Source organism: Drosophila kikkawai, chromosome 3R (assembly GCF_030179895.1).
Source record: "Drosophila kikkawai strain 14028-0561.14 chromosome 3R, DkikHiC1v2, whole genome shotgun sequence".
NCBI lineage: Eukaryota > Metazoa > Arthropoda > Insecta > Diptera > Drosophilidae > Drosophila > Drosophila kikkawai.
This window is the reverse complement of record NC_091731.1, coordinates 33,330,670-33,345,856: the sequence shown is the minus strand read 5'-3', so window position 1 is coordinate 33,345,856 and position 15,187 is coordinate 33,330,670. Positions and strand designations below refer to the sequence as shown.

Genomic DNA, 15,187 nt, shown 5'->3' with positions numbered 1-15,187 from the left:
CTGTCGTGGGCGCATCCACTGGCATTTAATCAATTTATGCTTGTTGCCCAACTGCCAATCGATGCTGCCGAGTGAGTCCAACGACGAGTCGATCGATGTAACATACTCGGTGTACTCAAAGCCTTGGCACCTGTCAGCACCTTCGATCAGGCGATACATCTGCACGGTGGGAAAAGATTACAGATTACAATAAGGCGAAGGAGTAAACATGTCTCTCGTTTTTCTTATCTAAACATCAAGAAAATCCTTGGTTGCTTTCTTCAAATTTTTAAAGTGGTATAATAGGCCTTGAAATAATTTAAAAAAAATTAGAATTCAATTAAAAATCAATATCCCTTTTCCCCCAGTGTTCTGTAGGGGGCATTGGCTCTGCTCTGCCTACTGTGACTGTGACTCAGGTATAAATAGATGTCTCACCTTGCCGGTGAAGGTGTTGAAAGGCAGGTCCATCGATTGATCGAGCGATCGGTGGCACATCAAGATTTAAATTTAAATTAGCTTGCAGCTCGAAGTAAAATTTATCGATTTACCCAAACTGACCCTGAGTGAGGCAGAGACATGAATTCCTTTCTCTGCCTTTTTTCCTTCTCTTTTTTTTTTTTTTGGCTGTGGCAGCTGCTCGAAAAACTCAATTTCCTGCGCGAAGACTCGGGGCCCATCAAATGCTTTACGACGGCAGACCGCAACTTGAAATTTAACACACGTTGCTCTATACACACAACGAACCCAGGGATGGCTGACCGACCCCTTTGGTCTGTCTGGACAGGGCGGACCTGGGCTGGCCTGGGCTGCTACTTTTTCATTTTTCGCATGTAATGTGTGTAATCAAAGTAACAAAATCCAAATCATATTTCCTTCATTGACCACAAAATGTGGGCGGCCAACCCTTTGCCGCATCCCACACAACCCACATCCCTCACATTCATCTTCGATGCGCATATAAAACATTTTACTAGATTTATACAATCAATGCTCTGCGTTCTCAGCCTTCGAACATTTCTTAACCTTGTTAGATACGTTTTCTCCCTTTGACCCCGCCCTCCGGTGTGTGGAAAATTATTGGTCTGCGCATATGTAATCATCTCTGTGAGGAGGCCAGGACACGCCGTAAAGTGCACACAATCAAATCGAAATTCGTTTTTAGGTACAACTCCTTCGGGGTCTTGGTTATAGACGACAGTCTTAGATGCGCTTTGGTTATATTTTTGGTTAAAATAATATAAGGCAGGTCATTGTGAACTCTTTGTGGCCGAATCCTGGTTGTAGATGGGGTCCCGAACAGAACCTTTTCGCATATGTCGGCAATTTTTTATTTATTGACATTTCGCTTTATTAAAAGGTGTTGGGCGGTCAGGCAGAGGAGTTGCTAACCTTAAGGGATATTTTTTTTTTTTGCTTTAGCTTGGGATTGATTTTGAGGTGAGTTTGTTTCTATTTTTATATAGTTTTTACTTTGAAATAACTTTAATTAAAATGGTGATAGAGTGACTCATCTAACATGCAAATAACACCATCAGAATAGGTACTAGGGTTTGGAAAATCCGAGTTTTTCCGGCAGCCAAATTGCCGAGTCAGCTGGGTCAAAAAAAGAGGGCCAAAGGTCTGACACCAACACGTCGCTTGGCGGTGAGCGAGAGTTCATTATTAAAAGTTTTTAAAAGCAGATAAGTGCACAGACTGATAGAGATACTCGTATCCCAGTTTGGCAAACACAGAGTCACAAACACACTAAAAAAATGCATAAATAAAATCTAGGAAATATTTAATAATTGGTTATATTAATTAGTTTATTTTGAGCTATAATAACAACTAAATAGATTTATTAAAAGTTTATTAAATATACTTATATTAAAACCCAAATATACACATATTGTTTGTGACTTTGCTTAGGCTCTATAAAATATAATTAATAATTTCTCTCTGTGTAGGGAAACGATAACGATGGCCCCTGCTCAAGCGCCACTTCACCTCTAATTGAAACATTAAGTTGCACATCACGTACGCGGTGTCAGACACTAGACGCCACCAGGAGACGGGATTCTGGGAGTGGGTCTGCCTGGAGGAGTATGCTAAAATGTGGCTGCGGTGGCCTTTGGTTTTTACCTTGGTCCTGGAGCAGAGGTCCACAGTCCTTAGCCCCCCAATGAGCGGGCAGACTATCAACCACTCAGCACTTTATTCTTTCCGTGTTGGCATTTTAAAAAGAATTTAAGCTGAGCTGGTTAGGTTTCCCGTTAAGTGTGCAGAGTGATTATGCCGGAAATTTGTTTGTCTATGATCTCGTTTAGTTCTCAGCCCAGACGGGTAGAGGTTGCCTTTTTCCGTGGCAAACAGGGCCTTATAAACATCTGGGCTTGTTCCCTTATCCACTCGGTCATCACTGCCGCGAAATTGGGGGTTAAATAGTCATCCGTTGGGGTTAATCACAGACTCGGCACTCACCCCACTTGGAGCCCGAAATCACCGCGCAGGCAGTGTGTCTTGAAAGGAGATCTATGTTTCCCTCCGTGTCCAGGTTGTGCCAAAAGAGAGCGGTTCCAGCTCGGGGATAGACGATATAACGTGCATTTGGAAAGGCTGTGGCTCCCCCCTGCTCCACGTCGGAGAGCTGTGTACGGTAAATATTTCTAAACTAATTACCAAAAACAAGATCAATCTTAGGCTCACATAAAAAAGCACTGTGGCGATACGATCTCCTCCAATCATATAGTCTTCATTCCTCTTGGAATGGTCGGATGATAAGTTGAAGAAATCAAAGTGTGGAATATAGTGTCCACCTATGCCATAGTTGATTACCTGCAACAACATGCTTTCGAGCTTATTTTATTATAAAACTCCCCAATAGCACACCTGAAAAGACTCGGAATCCTGCAGATCAAAGCCAGTCATGTCGCCAATCCGCCTATTAATTCGTCGACCCAGTTCACTCATCTCCTTATCTATCCATTGGAACTTGGCAGTTCGGTAATGTGTCTGAGAGTTGGTCTTTTTCATGGTGGTCGTTGTCTTTACTTGCATTATCTGTGGCGCAATGCGAATAATCGAGGTAATTTCGCGCGGGCTGAGTACCTCGTGGTAGAGCAACACCTGTGGATGCAGTCCCACCTGCTCCACCTTGAGCGGGGCCAGGCGGAGGAATGATGTGGTGTTAAAGTTGTAGAAACAGTGGAGTCCGGTGGGATTCTTGAGGGTGGCATTGCAGGCAATTGCCATTTCTTTCAGTGATAAATATGATTTCTTTTTTTCCTTCAATGTAGCATTCAAAGGTGATCCCATGAGTTCTTCGATTTCGCGACATTTTCGCACTAGGTCAGCATCGTGGGGTCTGAGTTTAAGGCAACTTTCCATCAAGACCAAGGCATTCGGGAAGCTTTCTATAAAAATATAATTTACTATATAATCAGCATCACCGAAAAACTAAAACAATTTACGATTCCGCTCGTGGGCCAGGGCAAGGAGCTTAAGCAACTCGTCTGCCTTGACAGAAATCTCGGCGGGAAGAAATGACTCCTGCGAGTGAATAGCCACCTCTTGTAGCCACTGAATAGCTGAAGCGGGTCTAGATGTGTTTAAAAGATAATTACCCACAGCAAAGATATCAGTGGCACTCATGCTGGCACTGTAGGAACGAAATATATAGTATATCTTATTGAATATAATCTTCCACTCACTTGTGCTGCCTGCCTTGAAGCTTACCACGAATGATATCTGTAATATTAAGTTCATAGTTGCCCTGAATGCGAACTAATCCCTCACAGGCATCATGCAGGTCCTCTTTACAGGGAAGCCTGCTCCGCCAAAAATTCAAGTTTCTTATTTGGGAAGCGCCCACTGGCTGCACCATGTACTGGAGCCAGCCAACCCAATCCTGATGCAGTCTCCTGACGAGAGAAAAGCCATTCAGAGGATTGGATAGATAGCCTATGGCATCCAGTTGGGCCTTTTTATTTTCTCTTCTCATTTTTTGTATGTTTCTGAAAATTGAAAATTACTAAACAAAATCTTACTTCGGCCAGGAGCACCCAAGAAACCTGCGTATAATCTGTAGCTTGTGATCCATGGCTTTGGCATATTCCTCAAGGTTGTCAATTAGTATTTTTTCTAGTTTCACAAGTGGCACCATTGTCACCACCGAAAAAGAATTGGTCGATTTCTGCTCTTCCCCCTGAATCAAAGTGAGGAGGTGCAGCGAAACCAGGAAGAAACCTGGCAGAAGGATAGACTTGAGATTCATTGGGTGTTTCCTTACAAATCTTGAATCTGGCCAGTCTAATTAGTCAAAAAATATAAATGCTGGCCTGCTAAGAGTCTTTTTGTTTTTATTTTGTTGGGTTTCCTGTTAAGAGTGCAGAGTGATTATGCCGGAAATTTGTTTGTCTATGATCTCGTTTGGTCCTCAACCCAGACGGGGAGAGGTTGTATTTTTGCGTGGCAAACAGGGCCTGATAAATATCTGGCTTCGTTCCCTTATCCACTCGGTCATCACTGCAGCAAAATTGGGGGTTAAATAGTCATCCGTTGGGGTTAATCACAGACTCTGCACTCACCCCACTTGGAGCCCGAAATCACCGCGCAGGCAGTGTGTCTTGAAAGGAGATCTCCGTTTCCCTCCGTGTCCAGGTTGTGCCAAAAGAGAGCGGTTCCAGCTCGGGGATAGACGATATAACGTGCAGTTGGAAAGGCTGTGGCACCACCCTGCTCCACGTCGGAGAGCTGTGGAGAGTTAATATTTTTCAGCTTTTAATTACCATAAAGAAGGTCAATCTTAGAGCTCACATAAAAAAGCACTGTGGCGATGCGATCCCCTCCAGTCCTGTAGTCATTCTTCCTCTTGGAATGGTCAGTTGAGAAATTAAAGAAATCATAGTGTGGACCATAGTGTCCACCGATGGCATAGTTGATTACCTTTAAATACAGGCTCTCCAGATATTTTTAATAAAACTCACCGATAGCTTACCTGATAAGACTCGGAACTCTGGAGATCAAAACCAGTCATGTCGCCTATTCGCCTTTTAATTCGTCGACCCAGTTTAGTCATCTCCTTAACTATCCAATGGTACTTGGCAGTTCGGTAATGTGTCTTGGAATTAGTCTTTACCTTGTTGGTCGTTTTCGCTACTTTCATTCTCTGTGTGGCAATTCGAATTATCGAGGTAATTTCGCGCGGGCTGAGCACCTCGTGGTAGAGCAACACCTGTGGATGCAGTCCCACCTGCTCCACCTTGAGCGGGGCAAGTCGGAGAAATGAAGTGGTGTTAAAGTTGTAGAAACAGTGGAGTCCGGCGGGATTCTTAAGGGTGACATTGCAGGCAATTGCCATTTCTTTCAGTGATAAATATGATTTCTTTTCATCCTTCAATGTAGCATTCAAAGGTGTTCCCATGAGTTCTTCGATTTCGCGACATTTTCGCACTAGGTCAGCATCGTGGGGTCTGAGTTTAAGGCAACTTTCCATCAAGGCCAGGGCATTCGGGAAGCTTTCTACAAAAACAGGGCTTACTATATAATCAGCATCAGCGAAAAACTAAAACAATTTACGATTCCCCTTGTGGGCCAGGGCAAGGAGCTTAAGAAACTCGACTTCCTTGACAGAAATCTCGGCGGGAAGAAATGACTCCTGCGAGTGAATAACCACCTCTTGTAGCCACTGAATAGCTGAAGCGGGTCTAGATGTGTTTAAAAGATAATTACCCACAGCAAAGATATCAATGGCACTCATGCTGGCACTGTAGGAACGATAGTAGATATACCATAGTATATATTATTGAATATAATCTCCCACTCACTTGTGCTGCCTGCCTTGAAGCTTACCACGAATTATATCTGTAATATTAAGTTCATAGTTGCCCTGAATACGAACTAGTCCCTCACAGGCATCATGCAGGTCCTCTTTACAGGGAAGCCTGCTCCGCAAGTTATCCAAGTTTCTTATTTTGGAAGCGCCCACCGGCTGCTCCATGTACTGGCGCCAGCCAGCCCAATCCTGATGCAGTCTCCTGACGAGAGAAAAGCCATTCAGAGGATTGGATAGATAGCCTATGGCATCCAGTTGGGCCTTCTTATTTTCTGTTCTCATTTTTTGTATGTTTCTGAAAATTGAATATTACTAAACAAAATCTTACTTCGGCCAGGAGCACCAAAGAAACCTGCGTATATTCTGTAGCTTGTGATCCATGGCTTTGGCATATTCCTCAAGGTTGTCAATCAGTTTCTCTTCTAGGTTCACAAGTGGTACCATTGTCACAACCGACAAAGAGTGGGTAGATTTCTGCTCTTCCCCTTGAATCAGAGCGAGGAAGACCAGGAAGAAACCTGGCAGTAGGATCCATTGGATATTCATTGCGTGTTTCCTTACTAATCTTGAATCTGGCAAGTCTAATTAGTCAAAAAATTTAAATGCTGGCTTGCTTAGAGCCTTTTTGTTTTGATTTGCTGTACCTTTAATATGGTTTCATAGAGGGCCTTCTCTTTTTCAATTTTTCCCAACATAACTTTGTTATCTCCCAGAAATACCTATTCTAAAAATGTAACCAAAAGCTTGGGAATCAGAACTCTGATATTGTGGAATGTGGCAGGTATTTCCCTCAAATAAATATGATGAATGGTTGGGAAAAAGTCAAGCTAGGTGATGCTTGACATTGACTTCTGATTGTTCTTATCGCCACTTTAATTGACAGTTTGATCGATTTTAGTTTGACTTTATTGAGTTTCATTGTGGGCGTTAAGTATCACTTGGAAAAAACCTTTTTTAATTGAGAATCACATTTACTTTCTTTTGAGGCAAGGTCGTCTGAAGAGCTGTTCTCGCTCACGGATCCATTTATTGCAAACTATTTAAGATAAAATTTACATTAACTTGTATGAGAGAAAAGTAATAATGCTTTACTTACCCCATTTGGAACCCACTATAACGGGGCAGGCGGCATGGAGGGTTTTGATATTGGGCTCACCATCGTCCTTGAGATTGTACCAAATTATGGCAGATCCGCGTTGGGGAAAGACGGCCTTTTGTATGTTTGGAAAGACAGTGGCACCGCCCTGCTCCACATCTGTTAGCTGGAAAGGAAATAAATGTTTTGGAATATCAATAACTATAGAATGTAACTTTCCTGATATTTTACTTACATAGAAGAGCACCGTGGCAATGCGATCGCCACTAATAGCAGTTTTATTTGCGGCTGCCTTTTAAAGAAAAAGAAACTTTTATTAATACTTTCATTAATAATAGTTGTGTTTTTTCTCACAGTTTGATTGAAGAAGTCGTAGTGATTGGCATAATGCCCACCCAGTCCATAGTTCATCAGCTGCAGCATTTCGGAGCCATAGAGCTGGAACCCAGTCATATCGGTTATACGAGCATTCAACCGAAGGGTTAGAGGACTAAAAGAGTCTGGGAACCAGGCCACCTTGGAAGTCCTGGTCCTCACAACCTCATTGCGCCCGGAAGCTGCTTGGAAGACGGTAGCCCTCTTTAGTCCCGGAGTGGCCATGTCCTGCATCTCTTCGATCTCCTTGGCGGAGAGCACATCGTGGTAGAGCACCATGTAGGGATCCAGACCCACCAGTTCCATTTTGAGGGGAGCCAGGATGAGAAAGGGTGAGGTGGTGGTGTTGTAGAGACAGTGAAGTCGGGCATCTGCGGATTGTTTAAACTGTCCTCGGCAGCCTATTTGGTAGGTATTTGGTGTGCCGGTTCTTACTGTCTAAAATATAAAATAATTTAATATTATAAAAGATCGAATGATACATTTATATTTCTATATAAAAACCCCAACTATTATTTTCCGTGTAGCTTTTCTTGTAGTTAAATTTAGCCCTATCTGAATGACTGGTGACCTTATCAGCCAGCCAGGTGAGTGGCAACCTACCGTTGGTTTCTCCGGCGCTACATTGGCTCCCGTCCTTATCAGCGTTTCTATTTCCGATTTCTTCAGCAATAGTTTAATATCATGCGGCTTATCAGCCAGTGCAATGTTTATAACTTTAAGAGCATCCGCGTTCTGTTCTGTTGAGATTTTACGATTACAATTGGAACTTGGCAGACAAGTTAATACAACTTACTCAGTTTCAACAGTGTCTCGGCATAGACACTTCGCACTTCGGTCTTGGATAGCTCCATGGGAGCAGCTAGGGTATACTTCTCCATGGTGATGATGGCTTGGTAGAGCCAGCCAGCAGCTTCTACATACTTGCCTTGATCAAAAAGGATCTGTCCCAAGGCATAGGTGTCCAGCATGGTTAGGCTTACACTGGAAAATATAAAAACGAATAGATAACAAAGCTCTCACACTTTTTAAATATTTATCTTACTTGTATTGTTTTCCATTTAGGTTTCCATTGGCTATGTCAGCTATCTTCAAGCCGTAAGTGCTCTGAATGCGATCCAAGGCGGTCACAGCCTCCTCCACATCAGTGCTGGTGGGCATGTGTTCCCTTAGCTCTTGAATCTTGTCCACCTGCTTGAGACCCACTGGATCCTCCATATATAGCTGCCACACGGTCCAGTCACTATTCATTCGTCGTATAAGGGAAAATGAGTTCAGGGGATTGGAAAGATACTCCTCCGTGGAGCTGCGGGCCTTGAAATTCTCCTGCAACATGCTGGCTATGCTCCTAAAGGGAAAAATATATAATTAGTAATTAATGGAATAACCAACATTTCAACAATTATCTCACCTGCGCACTATCTTTAGTTTGCTCTCCATTTCGTCGGCATATTCCAGGAGATTGTCAATTAATTGGGCCTCCACCTCGAGCAGCTTCACCATTCCCGCCACCGAGGTGGAGTGACTCTCCTCGGCGAGCACGGAGCAGGAGTAGGTAAGCAGCATCAAGGGTAGCAGCCACTGGGAGAAGCGCATCTTGGCTGGGTTCTTGTGTCTACTGGGGCTTCTGGTTGGGTCTACGTGCCACCGTCAACTGACGGAGCACTTGCCAATCGAAGTTGGCAGGTTGACTGCGGGCCGAGATAAATATTCGGCTTGTTTCGCTATTATTATTATGATTCTTGGCCCGCTTGCTTTCGGCGCTGATAAGCGGGGCGCATTGATAGCGGCACGCAGCGATTTAATTAAGCCAAGAGCACCGGAACTGAAATAGAGCGCTTGGGGGGCTACGTGCTCCCATAAAGAGCTGCGTCATCGAAAAGAACGTGGTCAGAGAGATCACTGACCACCGCCAAGAATCGTAAGCTAATGTGGGTAATGGTCACCTGGGGGAACCACCAACGCGAGAATGCTTCGTCAGAGTTTAGCTTTGCTGTTCTTGAGTATATTTTATGCTTTTATTAACAGTTTTTGACAGATATAGCCATAAGAAAAGATACCAAGAGATAAGTAAAGGCCTTGAAAAAGAGACTTTTATAATTATAGCTTACAGATAATGAGCATAAGTCATGTCTTGTCATTATTTCACCTTAACTTGTATTAATTTATTTTAATTATTATTCAAAAATAGATGCTAATTTTTCTACTATAAATTTAGAGACATTTATCAATACATAAAATGGGTTGTTCTAGCTTTATCCATCGTGGCAGTCCTCACCTAGACCCTTATATAATCGTTGCTGGAGAACTCTTTGAACCACTCGTATGTCTCCAGTTTGGTGTGCACCCAGCGCCCAAAGACAAACAGTGAAATGGGCATGTAGCTCTCGTCGCTATTCGACCGTTTCTGGGTCAGTTTGTAATCGAACATGAGGCAGGTGTGGAGCAAGTAGAGCACTGAACAGGCCAAGGCGGAGATTGACTGGCTGCGCATATAGACGAAGAACGGATGCACCGGCTCATAGTTGATATACTTGGTCGAGCTGTGCTCCTGTTCCGGATCGTGACCGAACATATAGAACTGCCGCTCGGCGTCCCACATCGTTCCCAAGGATACCGCCAAGAAGGCGACGGTCGCTGCGCTGGTCTTAATCAATTCTAATGTAATGGTCGGGGTGTGGCCCGTACAGATGTTGATGCTCTGGAAAAGGGTAAGCGCCATAAAGACATAGAATATGACTAGGTAAAAAGAGGCCATCGCCTGCTCCTCCCAACCAAACTGATCCAATTGGATGGCTTGGAAGCCGGTGACGTGAAAGCCCATGCAGAGCATGTTGAGCACCGTCTCCAGAGTGTAGAACACAAAGAGCACTGGACGCAACGATCCGGAACTATATTCTTCAATATCGTCAATATAATCGGTATTGGACTCATGGCGGAGCGCCGTTCGTATATTGAAAAGCGATTTTCTGGATGCCATTTGTAATTTTAAGGGTGTTTATAAACGGAATATAACTAAATACTATTGAATACTAGAGCTAGAGCTGACAAGGAACTGAAAGACTAAATAGCTTTCAAATTTGCTACAAAATAATATAAACTTATTCTTAATATCATGTAAGATCTTTAAAATATTTACAAATAATAACTATATTTATTTCCAACCTCTTTATTTCAACCTTAAAGTGCAAAAAATCCAAAAATTAAATATTGTTAATAACAATTGCTTTATCCGCATTGCTGCACAATTGCTGGCGCAAGGCTATCTGCTTCAGCCATGAGTGAATCCTGTGAATCCTGCGAAAAGGGTTTTTGCGGAAAACCTAAATACCGCTTTGTTCGACGAAGCCCACTTGTTGTGTAGCTTATATAGCCAAGGTAGAAAGGCGGAAGAGCTTTAAATTTTACACTTTTATGGAGCATCCTGTGGCCGAGGGGGGTGCTGGGTCGGTCACACTCGCATGTCCTGCCGTTGATATCGGCTTAACTTTGCCATAAAACTGTCAGCGTCATGCCTATGCGGGGTCGGGTCTCGGGTTTGGGTTTGTTGGACAAATGAAATAAATTTTACAGCCAAATGGACATAGGGCAGCCGAACAATGAGACCATATGCAGGCGGGCAGGCAGGCAGGACCGGGAGATTTGTGGAAGGCAAATCTAATGCGGACAACAAAAGCACCTGTGACCTGGAAAATGTCCAGCCAGGACAGCCAGTTCAGGTTCCTGACCGAATGCGAATACGAATCCGTGACCGGTAGGGTTTAGCTTTACTGTCTCCAATGTCAACAGCTGCTGGCCCTGGCTCCCCCTTGAAGCTGCCCTCGGACATGGAGGCACTTTAAGCCAGACAAAGTAAATATTTGCTCTAAGCATTTGAGGAGGTCCTGGAGAGAAATCAAAGGAAGGCACGGGGATGTTCATCAATTAAGTGTCATCAATCATCGGCGCATGGATCAAAATCAGCGACTCCGGCGACAGGCAAACATGTCACGGTACAAAATATCGTTTAACCTAAAATGTCAGGACCACAAAATCTATTTACTTTCAGACATTGATAGACATTAGCTCCTCGCACGTGAAGTTGCTTCCTGAATACCTCAGATTTGCCAGAGTTAAAGTTATATTAATACCCATTGATCGATCACATCTCCTAAATATATATAATAATAAACAAATATGTTAGTCTAAGATTTTAAGCTAATGCTTACACCTAGTATATCCCATAAATACCCTGTAGAAAAACTCCCTGTTCCATCCCTCATCGGACTCAACTAATCACAACACCTAAACACACAGAACTTAATGCATTTTCGGGGGTGTGATGGAGGCACCTTCCGAGCTGGATATCAATTTCAATTGGTGTCTCCGTCCGCCTGACCCAATGAAATCCGTTGCGGGCATAACATTTGGAATGCCGAAAAACTTTGAGGAAAGTTTTCGCGATGCTTTATGGGCCGGCCACTAAGCTCAAATCAAGCGGAAATTCAAACACTTGGATTTGGAATTCGGGACTCGGAACGACTTGTGAAACAATGGCCCATTAATGGCGCCCAACGGTCGGTCGGTCGGTTGGTCGAGGATGATGCTACCACCCCCGCCCGCCAATCTTTTGCCATTCGAAATCAATGTCGAGCGGTTGCAGTTATGATTATTGCAGTTGTCAAAAGTTTTCCCTCCAAGTGGTTGATGGTAACGGGGGAAGCCCCGGCATAATGGGCTGGGCAAACAGAGGAGGAGCAGGAGAAGAAGTAGCAGAAGGAGAAGGAGGTGGACCTCAGTAAAGGTTTATGCAAATTCCGAGGCTTTTATACACTGGCAAACAGACAGAGAACGTGGAGGTCCAAGGCGATGGCTCGCTAAAAAATGCTTATGACTTGTGTAAACAATTTCGCCACAGTCCTTAGATATCCTCAGTGATATCCTGCTCCAGCTGCCCGGCTCCTTTTACGTGTAGGTATGCCCCGACCCCATTCAAAACTCGGCTCCTGCTCCAGTTAGAAGAGTATTCCGGAGTATCTCCCAGATCTTGTGTGTGTGTAAAAATATTTTATGGACTTTGGCATTTGCTGCGGAAAAGTTACTTTGCTCCGATAAGCGAGCGTGTGTGTGTGACTTCCGTTTGTCCTTGCATGTCCTTCTTCTTCCATATAGACACACACATGTGCTCACACATTTTTATGCATTTTCTTAGCGGCCATTTTTATGCCCGCACACGTTTTCCATTAGACATCAACAGGACTGTCATTTCCCTATTTCCCTTCACCACCCACCCACCAACCAGCTCATTTCCTTGTTTGAGCTCTCAGCATGGGCGAGTGAGTGTCCTGGGGTTTGGCCAGGATAACTCGAGACCTGTCACTTGCGCCTCTAATTGAAACTGGGTCAATTGCCGGGGCAGCAGCACATTAATCAAATTCGGAGGCAAGGACTCGTTTTGCATTCGTCATTAAAGCAATTATCATGTTGGGACAATTACTCTTTGTTAGCGAGTTTGATTGAGAAACTGCTGGGAGTTCCGAGGAAATTTCAAACTGCGAATCCGCCAAATGGGAGCTGTGCCAAGGTGGCATTAATCTTCATAAGCGTGACAAGTTCATTAGAATAGCAAACACGGCATTGATTCCTCCGTTCTTAGTGTGAAAATTGCTACCCCTTGATGGGCTGCTAATTGAAAATGTAACAGGGATCTTAAGCTTATCGGTTGCCATTTATCAAAAGGAAGAGAGTATAGAGGACATAGATTTAAGGGAGCTTAAGTTGACTCTGTATAATATATGTCAGAAAAATAGATATAGTTGAAATATTTTAATACAAATTAAAAAAAAAAGTATGATGAAACCATAAATAATCCTAAATTAAGTATATCCACATCCTCAAATGAGTTGCTAATCATTTTATTACCCCTCAACTTCAAAGTAAAGTTATTTCATATAATTTGTTTTTCTACCAATTACCCTGCCTTAATTTTTCTTTACAAATGTTGTTTAACCAAAAAGATTGTGTTAAAAGTGATCCCCTATCTCCCTGTATCTCCCACTAGTCCATCCTCGCTTTCCACCGGGTTTCGCATAATTCCGCGGATATAATTTTTTAGCGAGGCGCTGGAGCACAACGCGTATAATGCGCATAATTTCTATGCCACGTTGGTCACCCGAAAAGTAAATGTAGACACAGCAAAGTGCGGACGGAATGGAGGCGACACAGCCACCGAGGTCGACCTTTGTGCCAGGACCTCCGCCAACAGCAATAGCAACCACTAACACAACAACAGCCTCGGCTTTTGGCAATGGGTTTTCGAAGGGCAGGAGAAATGGGTAACGGGAAACAGGACACAGGGGGGAATGGGGAACTGGGAGCCTGTGCCCATGAACAAAAGAGGTACATGCGAAAAATAAAACCTATTACCGGAATCATAATTATCTTTTATGGCCGCGTCTGTCATGACGACATTATGGCGTGGTCTGCTCCTGTTTCCCATCCTTTTTCTGCCGTCCGTTATATACCTCTCTTTTTCTGCACTTGGAGAAATACTGGACACTATGGGGAATGAGGCTTAAGATATGGATAAGCCATAAAATTTAAATACATAATTTGCTAAAGCCCAAAACTAAGGTACAAAATCGTACACCTTACAACAGAAATTTCTCTTTTGGCCATCTTTTAATGATATTTTAAGTCAGTTGATATAAAATTCCTAAATATATTATATTATTTTCTTAGCTTATCTTCCTCCTGGATGATTTTATATATCTACAATGACATCATTCCATTTTTCTCCATGTGATGTACTATATCCTTTGCTCTGTTCCTCTCCCCTCCCCTCACGTAGCAATAAAAAACCGCGAAATGCGGCCAAGTAGCAGCAGAAAAAAGTAACATAAATTACAGGCAAACCCCAAAGACCACGGTGGGGTTAAGGGCGGGGAGGGTGTGGTGTGCGTGTTCAGGGGAACCCCACAAATTATGTAGTCGGAATAATATTTTCATTACAGCCAGGAAAACAGTTTCGATTCACCACGTCCTCCCGTTCCCTCGCAGACATCTGTCGCCACGTTGCCTCTTGGCCGGCTAAAAACAGGTGTTTCCTAATTTATTGGCCGCGCCTGCAGACAGTCCCCCGCCCCCATTATTTAGCGCCCCTGGAAATTACTTGTTCCGCCTGCGAAATGATTATTAAAAGTGCAGGTTGGGGGTTGTTCATTGTTTTTGCTTTGCAAAAAACAACATTGTCTGCGGCTGGCAGACAAATCAAAGTGCCAACATTGCTTGTCATGTGTTTTTTAATTTCTAATATTTCACGCGTCACAACTTAATACTCCCCTCTGGATTTTCCACCCCCCCTCCACCCCTTTGCAATGCTAATGCCAGGCGACAGAGGGCGCAGCTATTGTTGTGCACTTTGCCTGCAAATTATGCGAGACACGTCGCCCCAGCTGCGTTTGTTCGAACGGTGGAAAAGGCCAGGACACTCTGGTCTGGAGGTGTGCCTGAGGTGTATTTCATCTGAAAGAAAGCAGCTAGCCACGGCCTCATCCCCAAAGACTGGTCTACGTGTGATAATCCAAGGACTGCTAAAGTTTTTCTTAACTAAAGAGGAAAGAAATTTCAAGAATTCGAGGAGTGAGCCTGATGATACCTCTGAAAATTTAAAATCTATAAAATCTACAAATATTATAAAAAATTAGAGGAGACCGGTATGTCTGCAAAGGTTTTGTGGAGCTAAGAACAAAAATTCGGAGTTTTTAGATAGAATTTTCAAGCTAGTCCACTCTTAAAGAAATCTTTAAGCATTTTAAATAATTCCAAAAAATATTTCCAATAGCCTTAATCACCCCTAGTACCCTGTAATAAAACTCTGGAAAGAGAAGCCTGTTTTGTGGTGGCGACTGCTCGATTCGCCCAGGGCCAAGTGTGTGGCATTC

General features: G+C 43.4%; 4 protein-coding genes across 8 annotated transcripts; all 4 read right to left on the bottom strand.

Annotated features, from left to right (window-relative positions):
* Positions 1 to 1,867: 1,867 nt before the first annotated feature.
* On the bottom strand, positions 1,868 to 4,237 carry LOC138927830 (prolyl 4-hydroxylase subunit alpha-2-like). 2 transcript variants are annotated; one of them, XM_017165408.3, is made up of 7 exons: positions 4,032 to 4,237; positions 3,672 to 3,974; positions 3,432 to 3,619; positions 2,851 to 3,374; positions 2,668 to 2,796; positions 2,443 to 2,608; positions 1,868 to 2,380 (listed from the first exon to the last, which is right to left on the bottom strand). In XM_017165408.3, the coding sequence occupies exons 1-7, from the start codon at positions 4,232 to 4,234 to the stop codon at positions 2,292 to 2,294; spliced, it is 1,602 nt and encodes a 533-aa protein (XP_017020897.1). In that variant the 5' UTR covers positions 4,235 to 4,237; the 3' UTR covers positions 1,868 to 2,291. The 2 variants fall into 2 exon arrangements, with proteins under 2 accessions (XP_017020897.1, XP_070142882.1); XM_070286781.1 differs by lacking the exon at positions 1,868 to 2,380 and having other exon boundaries at positions 2,468 to 2,608; positions 2,668 to 2,777.
* Positions 4,238 to 4,291: 54 nt separating this feature from the next.
* Positions 4,292 to 6,564, bottom strand: LOC108073655 (prolyl 4-hydroxylase subunit alpha-2). 3 transcript variants are annotated; one of them, XM_017165382.3, is made up of 8 exons: positions 6,439 to 6,564; positions 6,147 to 6,375; positions 5,787 to 6,089; positions 5,539 to 5,726; positions 4,958 to 5,481; positions 4,777 to 4,905; positions 4,548 to 4,713; positions 4,292 to 4,485 (listed from the first exon to the last, which is right to left on the bottom strand). In XM_017165382.3, exons 2-8 carry the CDS (start codon positions 6,338 to 6,340, stop codon positions 4,397 to 4,399), a joined length of 1,593 nt encoding a protein of 530 aa, XP_017020871.1. In that variant the 5' UTR covers positions 6,341 to 6,375; positions 6,439 to 6,564; the 3' UTR covers positions 4,292 to 4,396. The 3 variants fall into 3 exon arrangements, with proteins under 3 accessions (XP_017020871.1, XP_070142884.1, XP_070142883.1); XM_070286783.1 differs by lacking the exon at positions 6,439 to 6,564 and having other exon boundaries at positions 4,777 to 4,830; positions 6,147 to 6,426; XM_070286782.1 differs by lacking the exon at positions 6,439 to 6,564 and having other exon boundaries at positions 6,147 to 6,425.
* A 97-nt stretch (positions 6,565 to 6,661) lies between these two features.
* Positions 6,662 to 9,224, bottom strand: PH4alphaPV (prolyl-4-hydroxylase-alpha PV). Its single transcript, XM_017165427.3, has 8 exons — positions 8,677 to 9,224; positions 8,311 to 8,613; positions 8,062 to 8,249; positions 7,869 to 8,005; positions 7,245 to 7,703; positions 7,126 to 7,182; positions 6,891 to 7,056; positions 6,662 to 6,830 (listed from the first exon to the last, which is right to left on the bottom strand). The coding sequence occupies exons 1-8, from the start codon at positions 8,859 to 8,861 to the stop codon at positions 6,766 to 6,768; spliced, it is 1,560 nt and encodes a 519-aa protein (XP_017020916.1). The 5' UTR covers positions 8,862 to 9,224; the 3' UTR covers positions 6,662 to 6,765.
* Positions 9,225 to 9,395: 171 nt separating this feature from the next.
* On the bottom strand, positions 9,396 to 10,323 carry LOC108073692 (uncharacterized). 2 transcript variants are annotated; one of them, XM_017165425.3, is made up of 2 exons: positions 10,041 to 10,323; positions 9,396 to 9,966 (listed from the first exon to the last, which is right to left on the bottom strand). In XM_017165425.3, exons 1-2 carry the CDS (start codon positions 10,197 to 10,199, stop codon positions 9,544 to 9,546), a joined length of 582 nt encoding a protein of 193 aa, XP_017020914.1. In that variant the 5' UTR covers positions 10,200 to 10,323; the 3' UTR covers positions 9,396 to 9,543. The 2 variants fall into 2 exon arrangements, with proteins under 2 accessions (XP_017020914.1, XP_017020913.1); XM_017165424.3 differs by having other exon boundaries at positions 9,396 to 10,322.
* Positions 10,324 to 15,187: the final 4,864 nt, after the last annotated feature.

Excerpts from the sequence above, each read along its gene's own strand:
- LOC138927830 (XM_017165408.3), bottom strand. The coding sequence starts at position 4,234 with ATGAATCTCAAGTCTATCCTTCTGCCAGGTTTCTTCCTGGTTTCGCTG. Across the intron at positions 3,620-3,671 it reads CTTCAAGGCAGGCAGCACAA|TGCCAGCATGAGTGCCACTG; the intron begins GTGAGTGGAAGA and ends TCGTTCCTACAG. Across the intron at positions 2,381-2,442 it reads GATTTCGGGCTCCAAGTGGG|TGATGACCGAGTGGATAAGG; the intron begins GTGAGTGCCGAG and ends ATTTCGCGGCAG.
- LOC108073692 (XM_017165424.3), bottom strand. The coding sequence starts at position 10,245 with ATGGCATCCAGAAAATCGCTTTTCAATATACGAACGGCGCTCCGCCAT.
- PH4alphaPV (XM_017165427.3), bottom strand. The coding sequence starts at position 8,861 with ATGCGCTTCTCCCAGTGGCTGCTACCCTTGATGCTGCTTACCTACTCC. Across the intron at positions 8,614-8,676 it reads AAACTAAAGATAGTGCGCAG|GAGCATAGCCAGCATGTTGC; the intron begins GTGAGATAATTG and ends TTTTCCCTTTAG. Across the intron at positions 7,057-7,125 it reads TTGCCACGGTGCTCTTCTAT|CTAACAGATGTGGAGCAGGG; the intron begins GTAAGTAAAATA and ends TTTCCTTTCCAG.
- LOC108073655 (XM_017165382.3), bottom strand. The coding sequence starts at position 6,340 with ATGAATATCCAATGGATCCTACTGCCAGGTTTCTTCCTGGTCTTCCTC. Across the intron at positions 4,714-4,776 it reads TCGCCACAGTGCTTTTTTAT|CTCTCCGACGTGGAGCAGGG; the intron begins GTGAGCTCTAAG and ends AACTCTCCACAG. Across the intron at positions 4,486-4,547 it reads GATTTCGGGCTCCAAGTGGG|TGATGACCGAGTGGATAAGG; the intron begins GTGAGTGCAGAG and ends ATTTTGCTGCAG.